The sequence below is a fragment of the Podarcis melisellensis genome (genome assembly GCF_964234715.1).
Source record: "Podarcis melisellensis genome assembly, chromosome: 2".
NCBI classification, from domain to species: domain Eukaryota; kingdom Metazoa; phylum Chordata; class Lepidosauria; order Squamata; family Lacertidae; genus Podarcis; species Podarcis melisellensis.
In genome coordinates, this window is record NC_138529.1 from 50,015,197 (window position 1) to 50,040,342 (window position 25,146).

General features: G+C 43.8%; 1 protein-coding gene across 2 annotated transcripts in view; it reads left to right on the forward strand.

Moving 5' to 3' along the window:
- Positions 1–25,146, forward strand: part of STK10 (serine/threonine kinase 10) — a 65,925-nt gene that overhangs the window by 14,625 nt on the left and 26,154 nt on the right. Inside the window, exons 2-4 of one of the 2 annotated variants that reach the window (XM_081900032.1) lie at positions 9,901–10,065; positions 21,921–21,969; positions 23,780–23,929. In XM_081900032.1, the coding sequence (XP_081756158.1) occupies positions 9,901–10,065; positions 21,921–21,969; positions 23,780–23,929 (364 nt within the window). Of the gene's footprint in view, positions 1–9,900; positions 10,066–21,083; positions 21,175–21,920; positions 21,970–23,779; positions 23,930–25,146 lie in introns of those variants that run through there. The other variant, XM_081900033.1, reaches the window with a different exon arrangement.

A 25,146-nucleotide genomic window follows, 5' to 3' on the forward strand; every position in this document is an offset into this window, starting at 1 on the left:
GGCATGTCTTGTTTTGCTTGTATGTGTTAACAGAAGGTCTTTCAAGGCCTCTGTGGGAGCGTTGCTTGGAACATGAGCATTTTTGGTGTGGCATGGGGCATGGAATCCATCTTAGAAACAAACCTTTTGAATGGATTTGTCACTCTCTGGATCCCACAATATGTTCTGTGGTGATTCTGAATTGCAGGGGTGAAGTGGGGGGAATCTATTTTGATCTTTGACCTGGAACTTTGTGCAATTTAGTATCAGTACTTCTGCATTCTTCAAAATGCTTTCTCGCTTTACTGGAACCTAGAGAAGCTTTCACCTTGGGCAATTTTGAGGCGGAGGCATAGTGGTGGATTGCAGTTTCTTCATCTTCTCACCCCTCACCCCCACCCCAGGCAAAAGAAGAAAAAAAAAGAATGGGCAGTTTCTATTCCTTATTTGTATGCTGAACAGTAGCATATGCTCTACCACCAAAATATCATTTCATGAGCACAGTATCCTCTCATGTGCTAGGAGAGTAACAGGATAATAGCTGCCATTTCTCTCCAGGACTAAACCCTAAACGGTGTCCTCTTAATCAGCAGAACTTGATGTTTAGATTCACATGCATTGTTTGCAGTTCAGTGAATTATTTCTAAATATTATTTTTCACTCCTGCTCTTTTTTTCTTTTGGTCATTATTCTTCCAAATTCTGCTGGGTGAATGCATTGCTTTGTACCACAGAGAGCTGTGCTTCAGGGTTTTGAATCTTTAAACTCTGAAAAGTGGTCCCTTACAAACAAAACAGCTTGGCTGCCACACTGTAGTCATGACTATGTTATCTAATGCTATGCACCTTTTCACCCAATAATCCTTTTAACCTGATAAATGCACACTTGTTGTAGAGGGTGTCTGAATGTACTCCAAGAAAAGCTCCCTTGCCCTGAAATCATTCCCCCTGCTTAAAATGTAAATTGAAATTTTCAGGAGTATGTGTGGACTTCCTTTGAATTAATCAGATGAGATGATCTGAAAGGCAGCAGCTGCTGTTGGCCCAAACTCTGAAGGAGATCATCATTTCATTCCTTTACTCTCAATGAAACACAGTGGCTGACTGCTGAACTTGACCGAACCCTTTTTTTTCCAAATGGGAATGTAATTTACAGAAAGACAAGTGTTATGTTCAGAGCAATCAATTTGGCTGGGAATTTCCAGGTTTTAAAAAAGTCAGCTGCACCCCCAAAGGAATGCAGCATGTAAATGCGACCTATAAAACAATTCACAAATCTGACCATTGATAAACAACCCTCCGCCATTGCCTCGTGAACAACAAAGTAACACTTTATAAAACCCAAAAAAGCAACATTCTGATTGCCACACATTAATCAAGACATGCTATGTGACCTAGAACAACCAAACTCATGGCAATAGAAGGAAATGGTCATTTTAGACCTTTGGTGATTAAAAACAAAACAGAACTATGAGGAGCAGCCCTTCTAAGAAGTGAAGCTACTATTGCCACTGTTACTACATGCACAATGTTTGCAGGCATGGATCAATAACCAATTGTGAGCCACAGTGTCATTGTACATCATGGCCATAAAAGGAAAGGAGGCATCATACACTTGTCTAGATAATGCAGAGCCATTCCTTGCCACTCCACAATAATCCCTAAGCAAGGAGTAAGAGAGTGTGCTTGTATCTCTGAAAGGGAGAATGCAGCCAATTATCAACCAATAAAGATCTCTTGGGGCCAGATTATGGTGTCTCCTCCCAGCAAATACTTGCAGATGGCTCTCATAACTAGCAACCAAATTCCGAACTGAACTAAAGATAGTGTTCCTGAAACAAGAGTGAGTGTGTGGGGCCATGGCCTAAAAAGACTAATGTGATTTTCGTTGGCATCAGCAGAAGCCAAGGAAAGAATGCAACACTGCAGTCCTCCGATCGTTCCATCAAACATCCATCTAGGGATGCTATAGCAGTGGCTTTTCTGCAATGATAGGTGGTTGGACAACTTGCCTCTTGAGATCCCTTCCAACTCTGATTCTCCGACAGCCTGTGATGTGTAATCTTGATGAGGCAATGCAGTTCCACGAGCCTCTGCCATTCTGTGATGTTTTATTTCTCCTTTGATACAGAGTGCTCCCTGGCTCTACCAGGACAAAGAATATTTACATACTTGTGGGGAGGAATCACTAAGTAAGTCTTATTTGTGCACCCTGCAGTGCCTTGTTAATCCTGAACATTTTGCTTGTTTACTTCTATTTTTATCCTTGTACACAGAAGGCTGTGTGCTTTCCATCTCTGGTACTTAGATAGAACACATGCACACACGCGTGCGCGCACACACACACACACACACTGCTTTAGGTGCTCAGGATCACCTAAAGTTATCAACATTACCTTGTAGCAACATAAGTAGGGAATAAGCATTCACTGTCCCAGTAAGTGCTGCTTCAGTGTGGTAGGTGCTCTTGCAACCATGGAAGAGATGCCACTCTTGCTTTTACAGTCGTGTGCTGCTAGCAGCTAGTGTGCACACACACTTGTTTTTAGAAGATCAGTTCAGATTTAAATATTCATTCATATGAAAGCTGACCGTATGTTGGACTGCTTGCACTGTTTTCTTAAAATGGAACTGCTGTGGTTCATAATCCAGCTGGCTTTGGGCAGCTTATATTTCTGGCACACGGGCACTCACCTGCTGAGTTCTCAGTATGATTTTAGGTCTTTGAACATTACTGATTTTTTTTTTAAAAAAAATCATTTGAAGGGAGTTTTGCTGTCTGAAGGGGAGGGAGAAAGGGAAGGTGCTTAATCTTCCAATCTGAATGTCAGCATTTTTCCTGGCTGGTTGTTCACAATAGGCATGAAGCAAAGAAAGGGCTTCTGTATAAATCACTCCTTTATTTTTAACAGTGGGGGAACACTATGGAGGCATTTTTTGGTGTCCATCAGGCAAAACTCCTTTTTAAAACTAGTAAGAGAGGTTTTAAGTCGTCCAAAATACCACTGGATAACCGGTTTAGTCACAATGGCCACTTTTTTTTTATCTGCCCATTTAAAGCTCTTCAGGCAACTTGTCTCTCCACTTCACAACAAAATGTTCTAGAAGGTGCTATTTAGTAAAACATTTAATGGTGTCACAAAACCCAAAAAACAATAGACATTTCCATGGTACTGGCACAACTCATTTCCATACCCACCCGCTGATAAATTACAGTGGTACCTCGGGTTTAAGTACCGGTACTTAATTCGTTCTGGAGGTCCGTTCTTAACCTGAAACTGTTCTTAACCTGAAGCACCACTTTAGCTAATGGGGCCTCCTCCTGCTGCTGCTGCACCGCCGGAGCACGATTTCTGTTCTCATCCTGAAACAAAGTTCTTAACCCAAGGTAATATTTCTGGGTTAGCGGAGTCTGTAACCCAAAGCGTATGTTACCTGAGGTACCACTGTACTTTATTACCTTTTTTTTTTGCCAACCCGCTAACAAATTACTCCTGTACTGATCCGTTTGGGAAGTGATACAGGACTATCCAAAGATTTCTCCAGTTTGTGTTTTTTCCCTTTCTCTTTCCTAGCTGTGCTTTAAGGTCAGGTGTGCTTTGTATTAGGCTGCCAGTACAGGACCAGTGAAGAGCTGCAAAGGTGATACTGTGCCTGGTCTTCTGCCCCTACTAAGCCTCTGAGGAAGCTTTTCATTATGCTATTTTATATTTAAATCATCTCTGAATTATTTCAAACTAGAAACAAAACAAAAAACCCCACAACAAATCTGATTCACTTAATAGTGAATATGCAGGTATTGCACATAGTGTTAACACCTGGGACAGGAGCCCGTATGGACCCTTTCTACATCAAAGGTCTTGGCTTCTGCCCCTCTCTCTTGACCATACTTTCTTTTTCCTCCCACTCTGTCATCCGTGGCTTGTGAGCCCTGTTTGGAATGTGGCTTGATTGGATAATGTGCAAGAGGTCATTGATAAGTGACCCATCTTCTCTCACCATTCGCCTCTACCACTTTTATGAGTGCCGCTTGCATTTTATATTTATTGCAGCTGTCTCCTTTCAGCAATGCTATCTTCAAATCTCCCTTCTTCCCTTCATTAAGAAATAAAGATCATGTGCTGCTGGCTCTGGATTGGAACCAACACAAGTTTAGCACTGACCAAAAAAAAATTGCTTGGGAGAATTTTGCAGGTTGGAATGCTGTGGGTGACTTGAATATGTGACCACTGTAAACTTAGTTATGTGAGTGGCTCAGATGCTTTTGTTTGTTTATGCTAGGTATGGATCCAACCTATGGGTTTCCCAAATGAGAAAATAAGTTCTAGAGAGATTCCCCCCACCCCAACCAAAGATCATGTATGTGGCACATCCAGGAGATCAGTTCTACCAGAGGGCAATCCAAGTGACCTCCCTATTCACCATCCTCCCTTGTCTCTTGTTTCATGATATCAGCCTTCCGCTGGGTGGTCATAAGAGCAGCATCACTGTTGTCCTACAGGGCTGCAGAGTGTTCTAAATACAGTCTTGTTCCCCCCAGTCATTGTTTCTCTTCCTCTGAAATGAAAACAGCTAGGCTGGCTCTGGCTGCTGGCTCAAAAGGTTCCTCTGGCTCCAGGCTGGCTTCCGGTGAACTGTGATTTTGCAAGTTCCTCTAGTAGCAGGCAGTGCTTCATCATCTCCTCTGCCTCGTTTGTTTTACAGCAGGGGGTGGGGGCTCCCCTCTTTTTGATAGTGCTTGGGGTTTATTTCTCACCCCCTTCCCCAGTCCATGTGGAATCCAGACCTTTATGCTCTTCTGCACAGATGCCAAAATGCTGCTTTTAATAATCCTTTTAACTGTAATGCATTTATGTGTGTTTTCATTAATATTGGCTTCTTCATGTACACCTCCCCTAATAGGTACCATACATTTCTGTACACCTTTTTTTAGTTGCAGAACTGCACTGCAGAATTCAAAGAGGTGTGCATTTTGAAGGATAGCTGCCTTTTGGTTTGCGTATTGTTTCCAGAAGTGTTAATTAAGTAGATTCATATTCAAAACCCAAACCAAACCAAATTTCTCCCTCATCCGTAATCCGTGTGTATGTGTAGGCTTAGCTGCAGCCTTGCCATTAGATGACCACCAACTTGGATGGCTTGAAAAGAGAGTTAGACAAATTCGTGGAGAAGGCAGCTAACAATGGCTAATAGTTGCAATGGCTCTGCTCTGCCTCCACAGTCAGAGAGGCAGGAATGCTTCCGAATACCAGTTGCTGGAAACCGCAAGAGGAGAGTGTTCTCCTGCGCTCATGTCCAGCTTGCAGGCTTCCCACAGACACCAAGTTGGACACTGCGAGAGCAGGATGCTGGACTAGATGGGCCAAAGGCCTGCTCCAGCAAAGCTCTTAGTATGTTCTTATAAGGAAACAGACACAAACTGTCTCTTTTTGTTCTGTCCAGTGCAGCTATCACACAGCATAGGCTTCCTTTCCCACACACCTCAAGTGTGAGTCCAGAGCTGGAGGAATTTGCTACGCTGCGGATGCCTTCCAAGAAGCTTAATTGAAAAGGAAGCTTCTTCTAGTAGCTCTCCTCTAAAAACAAGCTGTGTAAACCACGGAAGGAAAGGCAGGGCTCTTGCAAGGGGCTTGCAGTTCCTCACAAGTGAAACCTCTGTTAATAACAGTCGGCTCTTGAATTCTAGCAGCGGTCCTGAGACAAATGGGTGGTGCCTGCATTTCTCTTCAGCAGTTTGTGGCGAAATGCCCCACCCTCACAAGCAGGCCTAATGCCCCGCCTCATAACTGTTTGCTTCCACAATCTGATCATCATCATCATCATTATCCACGGCTCTTGCAGCGAACTCATTCTCCAAGTGTGTAGATCCTTATAGATCCAAGACAGCACCACCCACACAGCAGAGGGAAGTACCAGCAGGCTCAGCTGGAAGGGGAATTCTATGTTTGGCAGATAAACACAAATCTTTGGGTGGGTAGAAGGGGAAATTAAGGGACTTGTTTGCAGGGGATGGATGGGGTGGGAAACTGGGAGGCAGGGGAAATGAAAGGGAGTGTTGTGTAGCTGACTAGCTGGAATCCTGTACAGGAGCACTGTACAACATTTTGTTCCAGGTATGAAGAACCTGGGGGTGGGGAGGCTTTCTCCTACTGGCAGTTTCCCTTTTTGTAAGGGTCCTCCCCCCTCCAAGAAAAAAATATGATTGACTGCTCAGACTAAGCCTGCTGACAAACCCTAGACCAGTCCAAGGCCCATATTATCTTCTGGGCTACCTTCCAAGGCCCAAGGCCCAGGGGTGGGCGGGACCAGAGGCAAAAGTGGGCAGAGCAAAACAAACATAAAATGTTACCTTCATACAAAAAGGCAGTTTTTATACACAGTCATCTATGCCTCCATCCAGACAAGCAAGAAGTATCTGAGTTCAAGGACACAATTCTGCCAGGCAAAAATACTTGGTGTTTGAAGCAGGGCTGGTGAGGTGTATGGCCTGAGGAGAGGGAGCCTGACCATGGGAGAATACCACAGGCCACATTTGGCCCCTGGTCCTGAGGTTCTCTACCCCTGCCCTAGACTGTCAAACAGCTTGTGGGGTTTCTAAGTCCTATAAAGTTCTTCTGTCCAGCCCAATTCTCGTGAGGACAAAGAAGAAAAGTTATGTAATTTTACTGTACCAGAGGGTTCCAAATTGTACTGAACCTTGTGGACTCTCCTTGGAAAGACAAGGGCTAGCTTAAGAACGATTAGGTAAAGTTAAAGGGACCCCTGACCATTAGGTCCAGTCGTGACCGACTCGGGTTGCGGAGCTCATCTCGCTTTATTGGCCGAGGGAGCCGGCGTACAGCTTCCGGGTCATGTGGCCAGCATGACTAAGCTGCTTCTGGAAAACCAGAGCAGCACACGGAAACGCCGTTTACCTTCCCGCCAGGGCGGTACCTATTCATCTACTTGCACTTTGACGTGCTTTCGAACTGCTAGGTTGGCAGGAGCAGGGACTGAGCAGCGGGAGCTCACCCTGTCGAGGGGATTTGAACCGCCGACCTTCTGATCGGCAAGTCCTAGGCTCTGTGGTTTAAGAACGATTAGGTCTTAGCATATGAGGATTCCAGGAAGAACTTCCAGAGAGAGAACTTTTTAATCAATTAAACCAAATATTAACATATATGAAGAAAGCTTATTTGGAGGCGAGGGCGACTAGGAAGGGGAAAGGAAGGCATAATTGTTTTCACTTAGCTTGTTACCTTTAGTGTGCTTGAGTAAAGTCTTGGGTTTCAGAGAATGTGCAGAGTTCCAGACAAGATTGCCTGAGAAAGCATCCATTTCTTGTAATGGGTCTCCTGATCAGCATAATTCTGAAGGAGACAGGGAAATGCCTCCCATTTTGGGCGGGAATTTGAGACCAGTGAAAGCTGAGCTCTTTCATTAGACGAAGTATCATGTGTAGCAGTGACAAAGGAAAATCTGTCTCTTGACGCAAGTGGTCTAAGTAGCCAGTCAAGAATTCACTTAGAGCACACTTCCACCTTCCTGTGCTTCTGAACTCCCATTGCAGAAGAACTAGCCAGTGGTGACAACTGTTAATAAAGGGTTAAATTGGGAAAGTGTATTGGAAATAAAAGTCAGAATATTGTCCTCTTCAGAACTTCTCCACAGGGGTTCCAAGTCACAGATCCTATAGGTGGCTCTGTTTGGTCTATACTGTATATGAAATTCTAGGGGTTCATCACACGGGTCTCACATCTTCAAATATAGATGCTTCTGGATTGTGTGGGTTTTTTGGATGACTGAGTGTCAGTCACTAGCAGGGATGTAAAAGTCTGAGGTCATCAGATTTTTAATAAAGCCCAATAAGAAAGGCCCCCAGAAAAGAATTCCAGCAACAGACTGCAGTTTTTCCTGAAGTAGCTGAGCAGTGACCCTTCTATTTCAAGTTCTAAATGGAAAAGCAGGCATACTTACAAGTACTTCTCATCCTGCTTTTTTCCTGGTGTTCATGACACTCCTGTAAAGAGCCATATAAGAAGGTTGGAAGAAGAGGGAGAGGGGAATAGGCCATATCTCTTTCTCCTGGAAAGAAACAGGACTGTGTAAATAATGTCCATGCAACACCCAGCAAAGGCACTCTCTCAGCACCAGTCTCCAAAATGTCGTCATCCAGACCATGCTGGCTTTTACCTCAGAATCGCAGCTGTGTTACCACCGTCAATAGCATGTGCCTGACTCAAGCACACCTTGAGTGTTTATGTTGGGAACTAATCCCTTTGTAAACTCTCCACAGGCTTTCTAAACAGAGACCTAAAAAGAGAAAGCAATAATGTAGATAAAAACTGGCCTCAGTGTTCCTCTAGTAGAAACATAACACACACACATGCCATCTGATGAGTGCCTTGTGCAAGATTCTGCCTGGAAGGTCCTGTCTATGGACAAAGTTTTATATGCTCCTCCATCTGGAGAATTTATTGTGTACCGAGTACTAGATAGTGATCTGGAGTGTATGGTACTGCCCTGTATTTACACAGATTGGTTACCTAATAAGGCTACTACTAATTTTAGCTGTTGATCTGGGGTGGTGAGAGAGAGAGAGAATATGCCTTTATTTTCCTTAGGAAATCTTGTGCTAAATATCCCAGGTCTGGCAAACCCTGCTTATAGTCATTCTCTTGCCTGTGGTCTCCTCTGCATTGTGTAAAGAAGAGTTGGCAGGTGGGCAAAGACCGCTGACCCAACATACGATGAGCTGGGAGTTCAGAGAATTCCACCAGCAGATTTCTGAAACTCCACCACCTGGGGCTGCAATATATGCATTTCCATTCCTCAGTGGATGAAGAGCTGCTAAGGCTTTAAAGGACTTGGTGGATCTTGACTGGCTTATGGCTCCAGACGACTGTATTCAGGCCAGAACTGAAGTCTAGAGGGGCACCCTTGACCCACAGAGTTTAATCTGCTTAGATTGCTGTCAAACCAGGGTGCTAGTAGTTCAGGGTGCTAGTAGTTCAGACCTACCTGTTGGGGGCCTGGGTTTGAGCCCACCTGCCCCCATTTCTAGTTGCCTTTCCTTCAGCATTTTGTCTGAGGTTGTGCGTATTTGAGTGGGGATGGTTTAGAAATTTATTGTTTTAATACTTCACCTTATGTTGGGTAGCATCCATATTCATTGTTTCATTTTAATATGTTGATTAGACTATTAGTACATCATTTTACTTGGCATATAACTTTTAACACCCAATAGCACAAATTATACTACCAGCTGTAAAGAAATAGCACACTGTACAGGGTTCACAGTTGTGCAACTGCTGTGCCAGTAGCCTGGTTCTCATGTAACACTAAACCATGGTTTAGTGCTGTGTGCATGAGTTAGAGTTAACAAGAGCAAAGATTCATGTTTGTATGTGTTCTCGTCTTCTCTTTCCACATGGCCAGGAGGAAGACTTCTGCGGAGCTGTGTTTTGCTTTGCTTTAATCTTGGCTTTTCTTCTTGTGTGAAACAAACACTGCCAGAATTCTACTCAACCAAACATCATAGAATCATAGGTTCATAGAATTGCAGAGTTGGAAGGGGCCACAAGGGTCATATAGTCCAACCCCCTGCAATGCTGGAATCTTTTGCCCAATGTGGGACTTGAACCCATAACCCTGCAATTAAAAGTCTCCTGCTCTACTGACTGAGGTATCCATCAGTATATCTGGTCAAAACCATGATCTCTGCCTCATGCTACACAAGAACCTGAGATTAAGAGAGAGCAAAAGTCCTTCTCCTGGCTCACGGGAGGAGAGGTCTGCATGTATAAGCCCATTGCTTTGCTCAAGCACTTGGTTGAAAACCATGGTTTGGTGTCAGGTGTGAACATGGTCACTAACTTTTTGCTGTTAACAATACTTTCTTACACTGTTTCCTTACACTGTTTCCTTTACTTTTATGATACAGGCCAAAAACAGAGAGACAGGTGCCTTAGCTGCTGCCAAAGTCATTGAGACCAAGAGTGAAGATGAGCTGGAGGACTACACAGTGGAGATTGAGATCCTTGCAACTTGTGACCACCCTTACATTGTAAAGCTGCTAGGAGCCTTTTATCATGACAGCAAACTATGGGTAAGATTAATACACTGATCTCTTCTCTTTCAGGTCAAACTAGCCTCTGAACGATGCTAGGAACTTGTAAGCTTGAGAATAAGACATTGGCTGCAAATGAAGATAGATTGGCTCCAAGTAGCTTTGTGTAGAAGCCCTGTTGCAAAAGCTACTTACTGGATACCTTAGAACTGCTTGCTGTTTTAGATCTGCTTTATAAATGCAATAACAGTTGTGTGTGGAATGCAACCCTTTAGTTTGTGACCTGTCTACCACAATTCTTTAACCTGTGATAGGTAACTGGGTTTTGTTAAATGACTAGCTTTACCCCCATCTTTATTCCAAAGACCACTCATTTAGCTGGACTAATACATATCTTACTTTCTTTCTTGTTAAATAAATAAATAAATGCAGCATCCTTTATTTTTTTTCTCTGCTGCACTGCATTAAAGGCAAATCTCCATACTAAAATGAAGCTTTGTCTTGGTAATGAATAAAGTAAGTGTTCGTCATGCCAGATTTTGGTATTCCTTGTGGTGAATGTTCTTTTGAAAGCCTTCAGTAAAGCATAATGTAAAAACAGGTCCTGGGCTTAACATGATGTCAGGGACGAGCAGGGGGGATTGGGAGAGGCAGGTGACGGGGAGGATGATCCAGGGGGAGGGGCCAGTGATTTGTGGGGCTCTGTGCTGCCCGTGAGGGGGCTGCCAGGAATGGAGGCAGAGGGGAGTCAGGGGGAAGTGACTGGACAGTCAGAGACAGGGAGGCAGCGGGAAAAGAGCTGGCGGGTGGGTTTCAGAAGTTGAAGAGCCTTTGGAATCCTCTCCATGCTCAAGGAGGGACTTAAAGCAATGGGAGCAGCTGGATCTGCCTGCCAGGAGAAGCCACCAGGTGCTTGTGTGCCCTGCGTCAAACCAGGGGGTTTAAGAAAGTAGGAATTGATGTGGCTACACTGTTGCTCCAACTGTCTGTGATGGAGCACAGGTCTGCAGAGGCCACAAATTCTTAATCCCTCAAACTAAGGGCCAAAAGCCCAGATTAAAAAGGAAAGGTGCATAAAACTAGACAAAGAGGGTATCAGATGAGCCTTCCTGGGGAGAACATTCCCAAAGTAAGGAGCCACCACTAAAAAGGCTTGTTCTCATGTTGCCACCCTCCAGATGACCTGTGGAGGGGGCAAGTGGAGAAAGGCCTTAGGTGGCGATTGCAGGGTCCAGGTGAGTTCATGTGAGGAAAAGCTTTCAAAATTCGGTGGGAAGGAGTTTGTCTTAAGGTATATGACCATTTTCTAGAGCCAGTATGAAAGGACAATATGTTATGCATTTCCTCTTGCAAAGACAGCAGAAAGTATTCAGAGCTTTTCTTTAGAGGGTGTGTGTATTAAAAGCATAATGATGATTGTTTAAAATATTGGCTCTAAGACCTGGAGAGAACCTTTTCCAAAACATTCCTGGCTGTACGATATGGAAATCAAAAGAGCTGCATAAAGAAAATGGACCTTGTCCAATCAGAATATATGTAAATGGAAGAAATTGCCCAAGTTCACCTAATTATTAGTGAAAAGATGGTTGGTGGGTATGGGCAGGAGGTTGCACATTGGGGCTTTTTGGAAGGAAGTATTTAAGCAATGTGATTGGAGTAGGCTACAGGGACAAGGAGGGGAATGACTCACATGGTAGCCTCTCTCCCCAGCTGCCTAGAACGTTGATTCTAATCACATTTTCTTGGAAGGAGACACACTTGCTTAAAGATATGCAATCGCTGTATTCAGCCTTTTCTAGAAAGCCGTAAAAGAGCTAGGTCTTTTTTTGAAGTGATTGGCATGCTGAACTGGTAAGTTGCATAGAAAATGGCTCAAAGGGGATGTTGTGGGTGGAACAGGTAGCATCTTGCCTGCTCCTGCTTTAGTCATTGTGGTCGCTCCTGATACAGGAACAGCTATGAACAATGGCTTCCATGTTTCAAATAAGACGTTAGCAGTTGGTGGGCTTTGCTCAGTTTTGCAATAGAAAATGCATCTGACTCCCACTTGCAAGCTGTTGCAGTTTTTGGCTCTTATATTTATTCTTCAGACCTTTTTCTCTTCCATGATGGCTTTTTCATGCACAACCCTAAAATGCTTTTCAGCCTCTCTTCCATTTGTCTGTTCGTGTGGGTGCTGTTTATAATGAGGTGCAAATCAGGAAAGAACCATTTTAGTGCATATTCTAGACTACACAGATTTTATGGTCATGTTTACAGGCTGAAGAGAGTTTCCTTCACTCTTTCCTGCAGATTTGTAACGGTGAGAGTAAAATGTGTATTTGTCAAGTGAGGTGTGCTTTCTTTTCAAGATCATTAAAAAAAAGCTAATATCCAATTTTCTTTAAAATATGTACATGATTTAGTTTGATTCTCTTAACCAAATCATGCCCAGGTTTCTGTCACTCACAACGGTAGATTAAATTTCCTTCTGGTGTCTGAATTCCTGTCGTATTGTTCCCCCTCCACATACTGAGCTGGTTTGCAAGACACGGTTATACAAAATACGCCTTTGCAAAGCCACCTGAACGTTCCGGTTTACAGGTAACAGCTCATATCCACTTTCACTCCTCTCTGTTCCTTTTGATGGCTGTGCTGAGATGAGCCAAGAACAAACCATGGTTACAGCTTGTGGTAAGTTAAGAGAATGCTTCACTGTGAGTTGGGCTGACATGATAAGCCAAACCTAAGCCAAAGCTTAGCTCAGAATGGTGCAGCAGTAAAAATTACGAGAGAGGAGCAAAGTGGCTATGAGCATGATCTTGCGAAGCCAAGGATTGGCTTATGTGTCATGCTGATGGGACTCATTCGATCAACATGTGGAAGGTAGCAGGATTGCGGCAGGTGACTCCGCTGCCCACCTGTGTGTGGCTAAGAGCCCCACTCCCAATCTGTGTGTGTTCAGTGGAACATAAGGGCAAGTCCTACTCAGGTGTGTAGTTGTAGTTTGGAATCGTGGTCATGGCATAGCTCCTCATTGAACAGACTGGCTTCATGCAAGATCAGCACACACAAGTTGGCAGCAGAGCCAGCAGCTGTGATCACACTCCCCTCCCTGTTCTAATGTGTGAAGCAGGACCATACCGTTATCTCCTGCAGAAGTTTATTTGCCTGGAGCTAAGCTCTCGTGTAGATTGTGAAGCTGAGGCTCCAATACTTTGGCCACCTCATGAGAAGAGAAGACTCCCTGGAAATGACCCTGATGTTGGGAAAGATGGAGGGCACAAGGAGAAGGGGACGACAGAGGACGAGATGGTTGGATAGTGTTCTCGAAGCTACAAGCATGAGTTTGACCAAACTGCGGGAGGCAGTAGAAGACAGGAGTGCCTGGCGTGCTCTGGTCCATGGGGTCACGAAGAGTCGGACACGACTAAACGACTAAACAACAACAACAAGCTCTCGTCTATAAAGATATGTCTGCATAAGGCTATTTTCACTTATCTTGTCCTTGCAAGCAGCGCTGCACCTCTGCTGTGACAAGCACACACGCTGGCAAATTGTCTCTTATCCTCCAAATGGCAGATTTGGGGTGATGTGTTTGTGGCTTGTAGCACCATTGTGGTTAGCAGGAGCTCCCAGGGTAGAACAACACCCTGCACCCTGTGCAGTGCTTTCTGATTCAACTCCCCCAACACTTCAGGTTGTGGCCTGCAGAAATAATGTTGGAAAGGCAAAGAACTCCAGTGTGGGCATGTCCTGAGGAAGAAGGCACTTAGCAGTTCTTTGGAAGCTGTCACGTCTTCAATAAAAACATGTTTTTAAGGTCAAAATGAAGCATCAGGCCCGCAGTTCAAGCATCAGCATGTAGATGCTCATGAATCAGCAAAGCTCCTATCTTGTTGTTTTATTAATACAGAAGAGTGCTTTAAAGGAAGTTGATTAAATTAGAGAGTTGGGTTTTGGTACAGGCTTGCTTGTATCCTTTTGAAAATTATGACTTAGCTCTCTTTGTTGATTAAAATCCAAGCATATCTGGATTTTAACCAGGCATCCGTTTTGAAAGAGATCGCTCAGACAAGGCCATCCCTTATCAGATGTAGGTTTTACTGGCAAAGTATGCATTTTTCTTTTATTCATTTGCAAGTTGTATTGCTTTGTATTATTACACATTTATATATAAACAGCACACCATCTCACCCATCCTACCCTATAACTTTTCCCAAAAGCTAACAAGAAATTATACAGGAAGAAATAGTTAAATGTGAACACGGAAGGTGGGAGAGAGAATTAGTGCAGTGCCACAGTATGGAACTGGGCTGTCCAGTCAGTAGCACCATTTGTGAGATGGCCGAGGACATCCACTGCATTCTGAATGACGTTGCTGCTGCTACTCCCAGGGGCTGCCAATCACATTGTCACTATTGTGGTGTGTTTGCCATACCTGGTCCTTTAGGTGCTTGGAGCAGCCAACAGCACCATCCAGATTGCAGCTGTTGGGGCTGGCTAGGCAGGTGTAAGGAAGATGAATGGGAATGACATAGTTTCTCTTCCTCCAATCCCAGGGGACCAAGCTGCTGCTGCTGTTGCTTCCTGGAGCAGGAAGCAGGAGACAGCCACAAGAAACCCATGGCCACTTTGTAAGTGGTGCAGCTTCTTACCTAGGGAAGAACAATATATAGATATAGTCATGTGTTGCTACAACACTTCCTTCTGGTCAGAGGGGCAATAATACTATGTCCCCAGTACAAAAATTTCCCACATATTTCTCCTTGTAGGCTATTTTGTTCAGGAAAAAATACAGCATTATGCCTGAGCTCCCTAGTGAATAGCACCCTTGTATTGTAAGAGAATAATGGCAAAATGGAAGCAATCTGTTTTACAGAGAGCTGGTTATTTAAATTCCACCTACTGAATACTTGTGTGCCAGACAAGCTGTTGACATTTGAATTCTCTCTCTCCCGCTCCCCCTCCAAATGAGGTTTGTTTTGTGGTATTCTGTGAAATCACCAGAAATCTGCTATGGCTTTGGGAGATCATGTGAGTGCCTATAAAGGCTGAGAGAAGCTTTTAGTCTGGAGAGAGAGAGAGAGCACACTCCTGTTCAGAGAGATTGTAGTGCTGTGAAGCTGATCTGTAGTCATAAAGAGCAGGTCTCCTAAATGCTTATATCAGCAAACAAGTTTGACCTGGGACCTTTTATAAGGATCAGGGAGTGCTATCTATTGTGCTATCTACTGGTGCATGTGACATGCTGGCTTCTTGGTGCATGAATACTGCATTTGCCTAGTATGAGTACGGTTTCCTCCTTCTGGCCAGAGCAGAATCTTTGCACCACCACTTGTTCAAGAGGTACTGCTGTTTGGCCAAGTTCTTTGACCAAGCCCTTCCTGTGTTGGCCATTATATGACCTATTAACCCTGAACTCCCCTTGTTGCTTGTGATTAGGTAAGGTTTATATTGCAGAAGCTAGTCAATGGGATTATTTACAACAGGATATAAGACCTTATTTACAGTTAAGATTTCTAGGGAATGCACTGATCAATTTGTATTTGCAATATTTTAAAAATTACAGAGCTCAGAAAAGGAGTTTTCTGACTCTCCCATCTTTGCTTTATCACTGTCTAGTAAAGTCCACTTTAGGGCCAGTCCTCTCAGAACTGATTTCTGCTGTTCAAATACTATACAGGCAATTCTGCTTATTTACACTTGCCACAAAAAGGGGTAGGATAACAGATAAGTCTGTTTTACAGACTGTTCTTGCACTAGGGCATTTAATTCATTTCTTATACGGAGATGAATTGCATATAGGTTAGTACTTTCAGAAGGCTGGAATAGTTTTCACAGAGAATTTAGCTGTAAATTCTGAGAGTTTCAGAGGAGTAGAAGGAACACACCCAATAATGTGTGTGTGTGTATCTGTCGCACACCCTACTGTTCAGTGTTTTCCCCCCTGCAGGATTAATAGTTGAGTGAATTGCCAGTTTGTAAGAGGAGGGACCAAAGGTCATGAATTCTTCACATAGGAAGGGTGGTGCCAAGCTTGCAACACTAATCTTTGCTTTCTCAGCAGTTAAATTGCCATGCCAAAGAGTTTAAATCCCCTTTGGTGAAAGGAGTGGAGATTGTTCTAAAAGGCTTGAATGGGTGGAATTTATCTCCCCTGTTAGAAGTTGCAAGGCTGTCTCAAAAAGATGCTAATTCAAGCATCCATTTAAAAGGCATTATTCGGATTGCTGGGCCATGAGAGTCTTTCCTTTAAGGTCATGTATTTTAACTTCTAATATAATAATGACCAGTTTAAAAGCCCCACCCCACAATAAAGGAAAACTTATTCAGAATGCCATGGTGGGATGGATTACCATGTGCAGGTGTTTAGGAGTGACCTTCCACTAACTGCTACCATGACTGAACTGGAAATCAGCCATGGTTGATACCAGAAAGAAATGAGATTCTGACTAAACATTAGGAAGAATTTTCTAACAGTAAGAGCCATTCAACAGTGGAAGTGGTGGCCTCTCCTATCTATCAGCGATTCTTTAGCTGTGATTCCTGCATTGCAGGGAGTTACACTGTTGGGTTCTCTTCCAACTCTATGGTTCTAGGCTGGAGTTAGAATAGAGAGCGTGACAATTGTTCCAAGTGTGGCTGGTTAGAGCCTGTTGGCTCTCCTTTCCTTATTGCAGCCAGGGCGTAGCCAGGAGGGGGCAGGGCCTCCCCCCCCCAAAAAAAATCTAGTAAATAATAAAATAACTAACTGACCAATTGCATCACAGATCTGCTCCCCCTAACATAAAGCCTGTCCCCCAATAAATCCTGACTACGCCCATGTCTGCACTCCAGCACAAAATGCAGCTGGGTGCCATTTTGGAAGAAGCACAGAAACCATCCAGACCTTGTTTCTTTCCCTAGTTAAATTTGATCATGTAGGTTTTGCTGATAGGCACAACCTTAAAAAAAAGTACTGCTTAATGATGTGTTCTGCAGAGTGGAATGTACAGAACATCCTGTTTAGTGCTAGAAGGCAAACTTAGACATTAGAACTATTAGAACTTCATACATCTGGAACTATTAGAGCTTGTACCGCAACTTAAACTGGATTTCTGAGCTGTAGGGAGACTGTGTACGAACAGTCCCCGCCCATATTTATTCTTATCTTAATTGCAAATTGTTTTTTTAAAAGACATATCTAAGGTTCTCTGCATCCTGTATACACTGACTTTTCTAACCTTTATGCCTTACTAAATTGACTGGCACACTCCTTTCTCCCCATCCCGTCCCAAACCCAAATAAGGCTATGTAAATATCGTAACATGGCTAATATTGATCCAAGCTAAGCTGGGGTTAGTCCTCTCCAATCGTCTACAAACTGGTCTCAGACTGGCTCCACGTCAAATTCTATATCCACTCAATAGTGAAGGAAGGCAGCTGAATTTAAACAAATTGAAAGCTGAGATAGCAAATCACAACACAGAGAATAACAATGGTTGTGACTGGCAAATAGAAATCTGTAACTGACATATGACAACTGCAGTCACAAAATATACCTTCATGCATGCAGCACAAGACTAAAAAAGAGCGAATGCAGCCACCATAATCAGATTAGCAAGATTCAACGTTATTTGAGTTGACTCATTCCAAACTGATGTGACTGTTTTGACTCTACAGTCTCTCATCGCAGCAATTCTAGGGCCGCAGAAAGAAACGGAAAGGAAGTGAAATGTCTCAGCGGGGGAAACTAGGGCTAGTAGGGTGATTACTGCAGAGCAAGCCCACTGGCTTGTTTGAAATATTTCATATCTGAGGGCAAGATTTCCAGTGTGCATAGGTAGGGAAGAGAGAGAGAGAGACTTTTTGAAAGCCCCAAGTTGGAAATAGGTTTAAGTTTGCATACACTTAAACCTGGACTCCACAATAATACCCAGTTTCCTTGACCCTCCCTGGGGTGAAAGAAATTTGCTCTTCTCAATGAATATCCCTCTTGGGTGACAAGGGGAGCAGAGCTGGCACTCAGCTCCTTGTCTCTCCCAAAGATCGGAGCAGCCTCTCTAGCACTTGGGTAGGCAAACTAAGGCCCAGGGGTCAGATCCGGCCCAATCACTTTCTAAATCCGGCCAGCGGATGGTCCAGGAATCAGTATGTTTTACCTGAGTAGAATGTATGCTTTTATTTAAAATGCATCTCTGGGTTATTTGTGGGGCATAGGAATTCATTCATTTTTTTTATTATTTTTTCAGAATATAGTCCGCCCCCCCCCCCCCGACAAGGTCTGAGGGACAGTGGACCAGCCCCCTGCTGAAAAAGTTTGCTGACCCCTGCCATGAACCAAGTGCCTTAGGCTTCTTGGTTGTTTTCACTAACCCTGAGGGTGGCACAAGACATAACCTGTCAAATTTTGTAATATAGCTCAAGTCTGTCTTATCCTGAACTAGTTCGGACCACAGCTGAGTGTTAAAGCACTTATTCTGCATGCAGAAGATCCTGTGTTCAGTGGGGCTGGCATTGCACCCTGCCGGAAACCTGGAGGGCTGCTGTTAATCAGGGTCAGCCGTGCTGGACTAGATGGGCCTAGTGGTCTGACTAAAGCAACTTCCTAGGATCACAGGGCCTGCTGCCACAATGCAAGGAGCACACTGCTCAATTGGTAGCAGCCAGCAAAATGAGTCTGAGCGTCGCTCATTCCACAAAGGCTTCTTCTGGAGCAGGACCTGAGCCTGAAGCGGAAGTGGACAAGGCCTTTTTGCTTTCTCCTCTAAAGGCTAAAGGCACCGGGGCCTCTGTCACCAAAGGAAGCGGCACACCTAATTGGCAAACATTTGACTTGCTTTCGATTTGTATTATTTGGAGCCGTGTGAGACAAAGGGCGGGATTTGCAGACAAAAGTGGCAGACAGCATTCAAGAAGTTTTGAAATCTAGGAGAGCAATTACTAAGATTGAGCTATGGGCAGTTTGATTCTTTTTAAGAGGGTGGAGATTACATGGAAGAAGGAGGGAGGGGGGTGACCAGAGAACAGCCAGGTAACAGCATTGCTTGCTTTTTAAACAAGGAAGCAGAAATGCAAAGAATGTGCTTTTGGCATTACGCTTTTCTTCTTTGTCTCCCTCAAGAGCCAAAGGTGTCCCGTTGAAGTCATGCTGTCTTCCCAAGCACTTGTTCATCCCTCGTTCTGAGCAAATGGTTTGCACCCACCCCATATGAACAAGCTGTTCACCCAAGAATGCTCCTGGATTTCTGTATCTGTTGAAGTGAACTCTAACCCATTCAGCTTCATGCAGTAATAAATCTGTTAGACTTTGAGATGCTCCTAGACTCTGCCATAAGCTATCAAAGAGTCAGTGGCTACTCCAGAATTTTCTGTGCACTTTGTTTTCAAAACATTCCTTTTTTTCCTTTTTTACAGATGTAAACTTATGCTCTATGTCAGAAATCCTCCAAATCAGGTCAGAAATGACATTAAATAATGCTCATATGACTTTCCCCATTAAGTTTTCAAGTACCCACCTGTAATAAACACCTTCCGCCATGCTAAATGACTGTGTTTTTATTTGGGGGGAACGGTGTTTCCAAGTACACGAGCAGCAAACAGTAAAATTACTTTTCACGGGTTTAGATACTGATTACTGAGCGTGGTTTCAGTCTCAGTGTACAGTCAGCCCTTCAGCACTAACAAGGTGATATATATCCTGATGGTGTTGTGACAAGAACCTGGCTCAAGCTGCATTATGGATTGTGCCAGAACATGCTGTATAGATAGATTAACAGCAATGATCAGTGCATGGGGATTTATTGGTGCATGAGTCAGGAGATACTTGACACAGTTGAAATGTTTATTGCAACAAAGCAAAGCTCTATGACACATGACAGTGAACAAAGGTCACTCCACTGGGGTTCTCCTGTCACAGAAAAATTAGCCACACCTGAGTGATAATAGAATAACAATGATGATGATAAAATTTGCAGAGACTGCTCACTGTAAATATTTGTTGATGTGAGTACTGCTAAAAGCTTGTGTACGCAGAGTATATGCACTTCTCATTCCAGAGTAGGAGAAACCAAGGGGGGGGGAATCCTCCAAATCAGGTCAATAGTCACCTGATGGATAAGGGATGGGTGTGTTTCTATGTGTATATATGGTTTTAATTTTCTTTTGGTTCATTTATATTCAAGGCAACATGCATGAGGACCTGAGGTGGTTTCCCATCCCAGCACGGACCAGAGAGACTGGCTTAGTTTTAGCAAGGTGGCTGCATCATTGCCCTCAGCCCATGCCCTAGCTGACAATTAGGCCTCACCTACATGGGTTACCAATTTGATTAGTTCGGGCCCTGAAACTCCATTCTTGTGTCACCAAAATGATACCCCGACTTCAGTACTGCCTCAGTTCCCAAACGGATAGCCCTTCCCCCAAAAGACAGTGGTACTTCCAGGCCACTCAAAAGCTGAAATTTGGCACATATGAAGTCTAAATCATTCCAAGTACAAGATACCTCTCGAAACAGGGCAGTGTCTCAAAGGAGGGGGCATGAAGTGTACTCCTGAATATATTCCTTATAATCCAGCACAGAGCAAGCCAGTCTGCACATAGAACAGAGTGTTGAAGTTTTTGGAGTTGGCTCCTTCCCTTGACTGAGATTTGGGGTAGGGGGCACTTTTAGCTGCAGCCAGAAACATAGATCACCACTTGCAAAATATGAAGGGGTATGTGCATGTGATGTATAAATACCTGAACTACAGTGGACAAATTTGACTTGCTCCCTTAGTTCAGACTCCAGTGTAGCTAATCCTTTTACTTCATAGACATGTTCAAGACAAATTATTAAAATTCAAGCCTGATTGGTTGTGATGTCAAGGGGTGACTTTTAGGGACTTCAAGGGAATGTTGTGATGGGCAAAACATATTATTTTTTAGCACAATTACAAAACAGCAGGCAAACCCCTGAGAACCAGCTGCAAGCTTCATCTTCAAATTAAAGCAGAAAAAGGAGCACTGTGAGTTTTAGGATGTTTCTGAGCTGTTTCCACGTCAGCTCTCAACTATGACAACTATTTCATCCTGTTGGCAAGTTCAAGTATCTGCAGCAGCCCTCTCTGTTCAAGCTGCAATCGAAACCTGTAAACAAATGCGTAAGTGGAGTCATGAGCGTTGAAGCTGCTTCAGATGGGCCTGCAGGTACAGGGAGCATGGGGGGGGGGTTCATTTTGTGTGAAAGGGCAATGATCTGAAAGGAAGTTTCCTGTGGGCTGAAGTCAAGGCTTTGTTTTCTCCCATTTACTCTGTGGGAGGTCTTGAGGGACATGATCGGATGGGCGTTCTTCTTCAGGGTTAGGCAGATGTCAGAGTAACATAATAGCGAAGGGAATCAGCTGCAAACCAGGAAGTCTCTTGTTCCCATCCTCACCTCTGCGGTGAAAACTTTCTTGGTAGCCCTTAGGCAGGCTGTGTTTCTTCTCAGCCTCACTGCATCTGCCGTGTGAGGATAATAATACTGAACAACCCTTCAGGATTATTTCAACAACTACAGTATTTGAATAAAGAGGTTTTTGAATGTGAGGCAGTAGCAATATTTCTGTTTGGAAGAGCTGTAAGTTAGACACTCCTGATTGTGTGTGAGATCTCATATGTTGTTTATTATAATGTTCTTAAGCAGCAAGCGCCCGAGTTTGACTTAAAACACCTTACAATAACATTTTAGAAGTAGGGACTTGTGCCCAACAGCAAGTTGCTCTGCTGTGCCAAAAATAGCAATAGCAATAAAAAATATAGTTGGAGTGTGACTTAGTTTTGGGGAAGAAGAAGCTGGTTTGTTCCAACAAGAGGGTTTTGTTGTTGTTGTTCTCTCTGATAGCAAACGAGCTGTTCTCTGAAATATACCGGTAATTTCCAGCTGCCCACTTAAAACTTTCTTTTTTTGACAGATCATGATCGAGTTTTGCCCTGGTGGAGCAGTGGATGCTACTATGCTGGGTAAGTGACACGAAGCATCTTAACAGTGAAGCCCCTTTTAAGGTCTTTCAGCACATTGAATGTGTTCTGGTCGTTCCTTCCACTCCCATCCCTGCAGGAAAGCAGAGCATTAGGTTTCTGTCCAAAACATGCATGTGAACAGGCTGAAACTGATCATGTGCATGCATGGGGGATTAGGGAGGGGGAAGACATCTGCCATCGAGGAGGGTGTTATTTTCCATGGCTTCACTCAGACCCAACACAAGAAGCAAGCATGTGGCTGCTGCGCTTGCCCAGGCTTACTGGGAATGATTACTCCATGTTCTAGTATTTGGGGGTGAATGTGAGGAGAAGGGGTCACAGCAGCTACTGCTTTTAAAAGAGCAAGCCCACACAAAGGCTGTCTTGTAGCAATGGGACATAGCTTAGATTTGCTCTGGCTGAGTTTTCAAGAACAGTAGCTATGGCAGGGGGTTGTGTGAGTTTGCCAATCTTCCTGGAAGGGGGAGAAAGGGAGCTTTCAGTTTCTCAGGATCTGAGTCTCCTGTTTAATCAGGCAAAGCATATCTCATTTCACAGGTACCCTCCAGGTTTGGGGATTTGCTTTTAGAGGAAAATGGGGGAGCAGGAGGGGGAACTGAGCTATATTTCAAAGGCCTAGATCATGTCTGGCATCTATGCTCCAGGCAGCAGGTGGTGAAGCTACGTACTCTTACAGGAGGCAATGTGCAGAGGTCACAAGTCTAAACTCCCAGCCTGTGGTTTTCAGGAAAGAAGGGCTGGGACATTAAATTCATGACCAGTCATTGGGGTGGGGGTGGGGAGTTGATTCTCACTGTGGTGAATGAATTCCAAGTGTCCATTTTGTATTTGTTATGAATTTCCCTCCATCACAGCTAACCACACAGACAGTTGGGATGCAGAGGATTGGCATCCTGCAAATTCTCTTAGACAGCTTTTGGTATCTTTGGGAAACCTGTTCAGTGGTATTCAACTCTGCCTTCTCAGAGCAGTCTTACATGGAAATTAAGGGGCATACCCTGAGTAAAACTTAATTGAATTTCACCTTCGGAAAAAGCATAGGAGCAGAAATGCTTGCCCTGGAAAAATGATCTCCTTACCGCTACATTGAATTCTACCCATATGTCTGAGGGAATGCCAGCCCTGTTTTCTTTTTCCCTCAGGGTCCACCTACATCTGGGATGGGGAGCCAGTGGTCCTCCAGGTGTTCTTGGGCTCAAACTCCCATTGTCCCCATCTAGCATGTGGTCCAGCAAAATCTGGGGGGGTCGCAGAGTCTCCATACCTGGCCTAAAATCACTATTTCCCTTTAATCAAAGTAGGTGAAATTGAAACCACCCACTGAAACAAATACGGCTTTCCCAATGTCCAAAGCAAAGGCTTATTGCTCATGAACAGAAACAATTGTCTTGAAACGCCTCATCTACATTCACTGTGTTCTAGTAGAGCAAGATTAAATATCGTATGTTTGTCGTATTTTACTCTCAGCCTAGTGGTTATGTGTTAGGGCTATGAGCTTTGATATGTTGCATGTACAAATTAATCAGTGAAATGTTTAACTTCAGAATAATCTCTGCAATCGTTTCCCCCTTTCAGTTCATAAGCAAAGCTGGCAGATATTTTGCACCTCAGAATAATCCGCTGCCGTTTCCCTTTTCTTTTTTAAATCTGAGGGAATGTAGCCTTTGGCAGAAAAAAAGTTGCACACCCCTGATGTATATACAGTTGTTAATTCAAACTGAGGGCAAAAGTCAACCCTGTTCCTTGAAGCTAAATTTAGGGGCATTTTCTGATTGCCTCTGTTTTATAGAACTGGATCGAGGCTTGACCGAACCCCAGATCCAAGTGATCTGCCGCCAGATGCTAGAAGCCCTAGACTACCTCCACAGCAAGAAGATAATCCATCGGGACCTGAAGGCAGGCAACGTTCTGCTGACCCTGGATGGAGACATCAAGCTTGGTGAGGCAAACTAGTTAGCCCTTGTGTAAGCTGCTTCCTGCACACAGTGAGATGAGTGGCTGAAAACAGTGGCTGCAGCGTTGTTGTTGTTGTTGTTTTAAAAGCAGCAACTGTAAGAGCTGTTGTGTGACCACATGAGAAAATTATGCATGCTTGGCTGCTGTAGAATAATCATTTGTTAGGTTTGTTGTCTCTCCACCCTTTTCCTCTGAGCAGCTGGGAAACACGTTGTAGCCTTGCAACATCCCTGAGGGGTCATTTGAGCAGAGAGACAGAGACCTACTGAAAGCTACCCAGTAAGCTTCCTGGCCAAGCAGGGATTTTCAGCCCTGACTCAAGAAGATCTCAAACAGTGTATTTACATACTCAGTGTATTTACATTCACTGAGACTTACTCCCAGGTAACTGTGCATAGAATTAGACACGACAAAAAGCAGAAACAATGTTAACTGGAAATACCAGTGGGGCCTCAAACAATTTTTTGCAGTGTGGAGTGCTGCAAATTCTATACCGCAGTCAGTTGACAATGTGGTCTTTCAAAATACTCCATTACACTCAATTTATCCTACCCTCGGAATAACCAGTTAGGATTTGATATCTGTTCATATTCCTCTTTGGTCTGTCTTGAGGGATGCCCCTTAGAGAGGGTTTTCCTATTATTTTTGTACTTTTGCAAACCTTTGAGTTTCCAGAAATGTATTTATAACCTAGAATAAGTCAGTGTTGACATCAGCTAAATTCTGTGAATGGAGAGGTGCTGAGGGTTATTCTTTTCAGCTTAATTAGAATATTTTTCTCTCTCCACCCTAGAATTCGTAGGGTTCTAAAAACTGTAATGAAGTTACTTTGCATGGTACACTTTTCAAAGACCCTCCTTTTATAAACGGGATTGTGCTGATTAACTCTGGATGTGGACATAAATCCTCTGCATGCAAAATAAGTTTGATGCAGACAGGCAAGAGGACATCAAGAAAGCAGTTGCTTGCTATGGTAATGTGCTGCAAGAAGCCTGAAGTGATCTTCCTGGCATGGGAGCAAAGTTCAGTTTCTGTATCAGAAGTTTGTCTCTTTTGCTGATGCTAGCTTTGATGATCCACTTCTGAGAAGGTTTTCATTAGAATCACAGAATCATAGAGTAGGAAGTGACCACAAGGATCATCTAGTCCTGCGATGCAGGAATGTTTCACCCAATATGGGGCTGAAACTCATGCTCTACT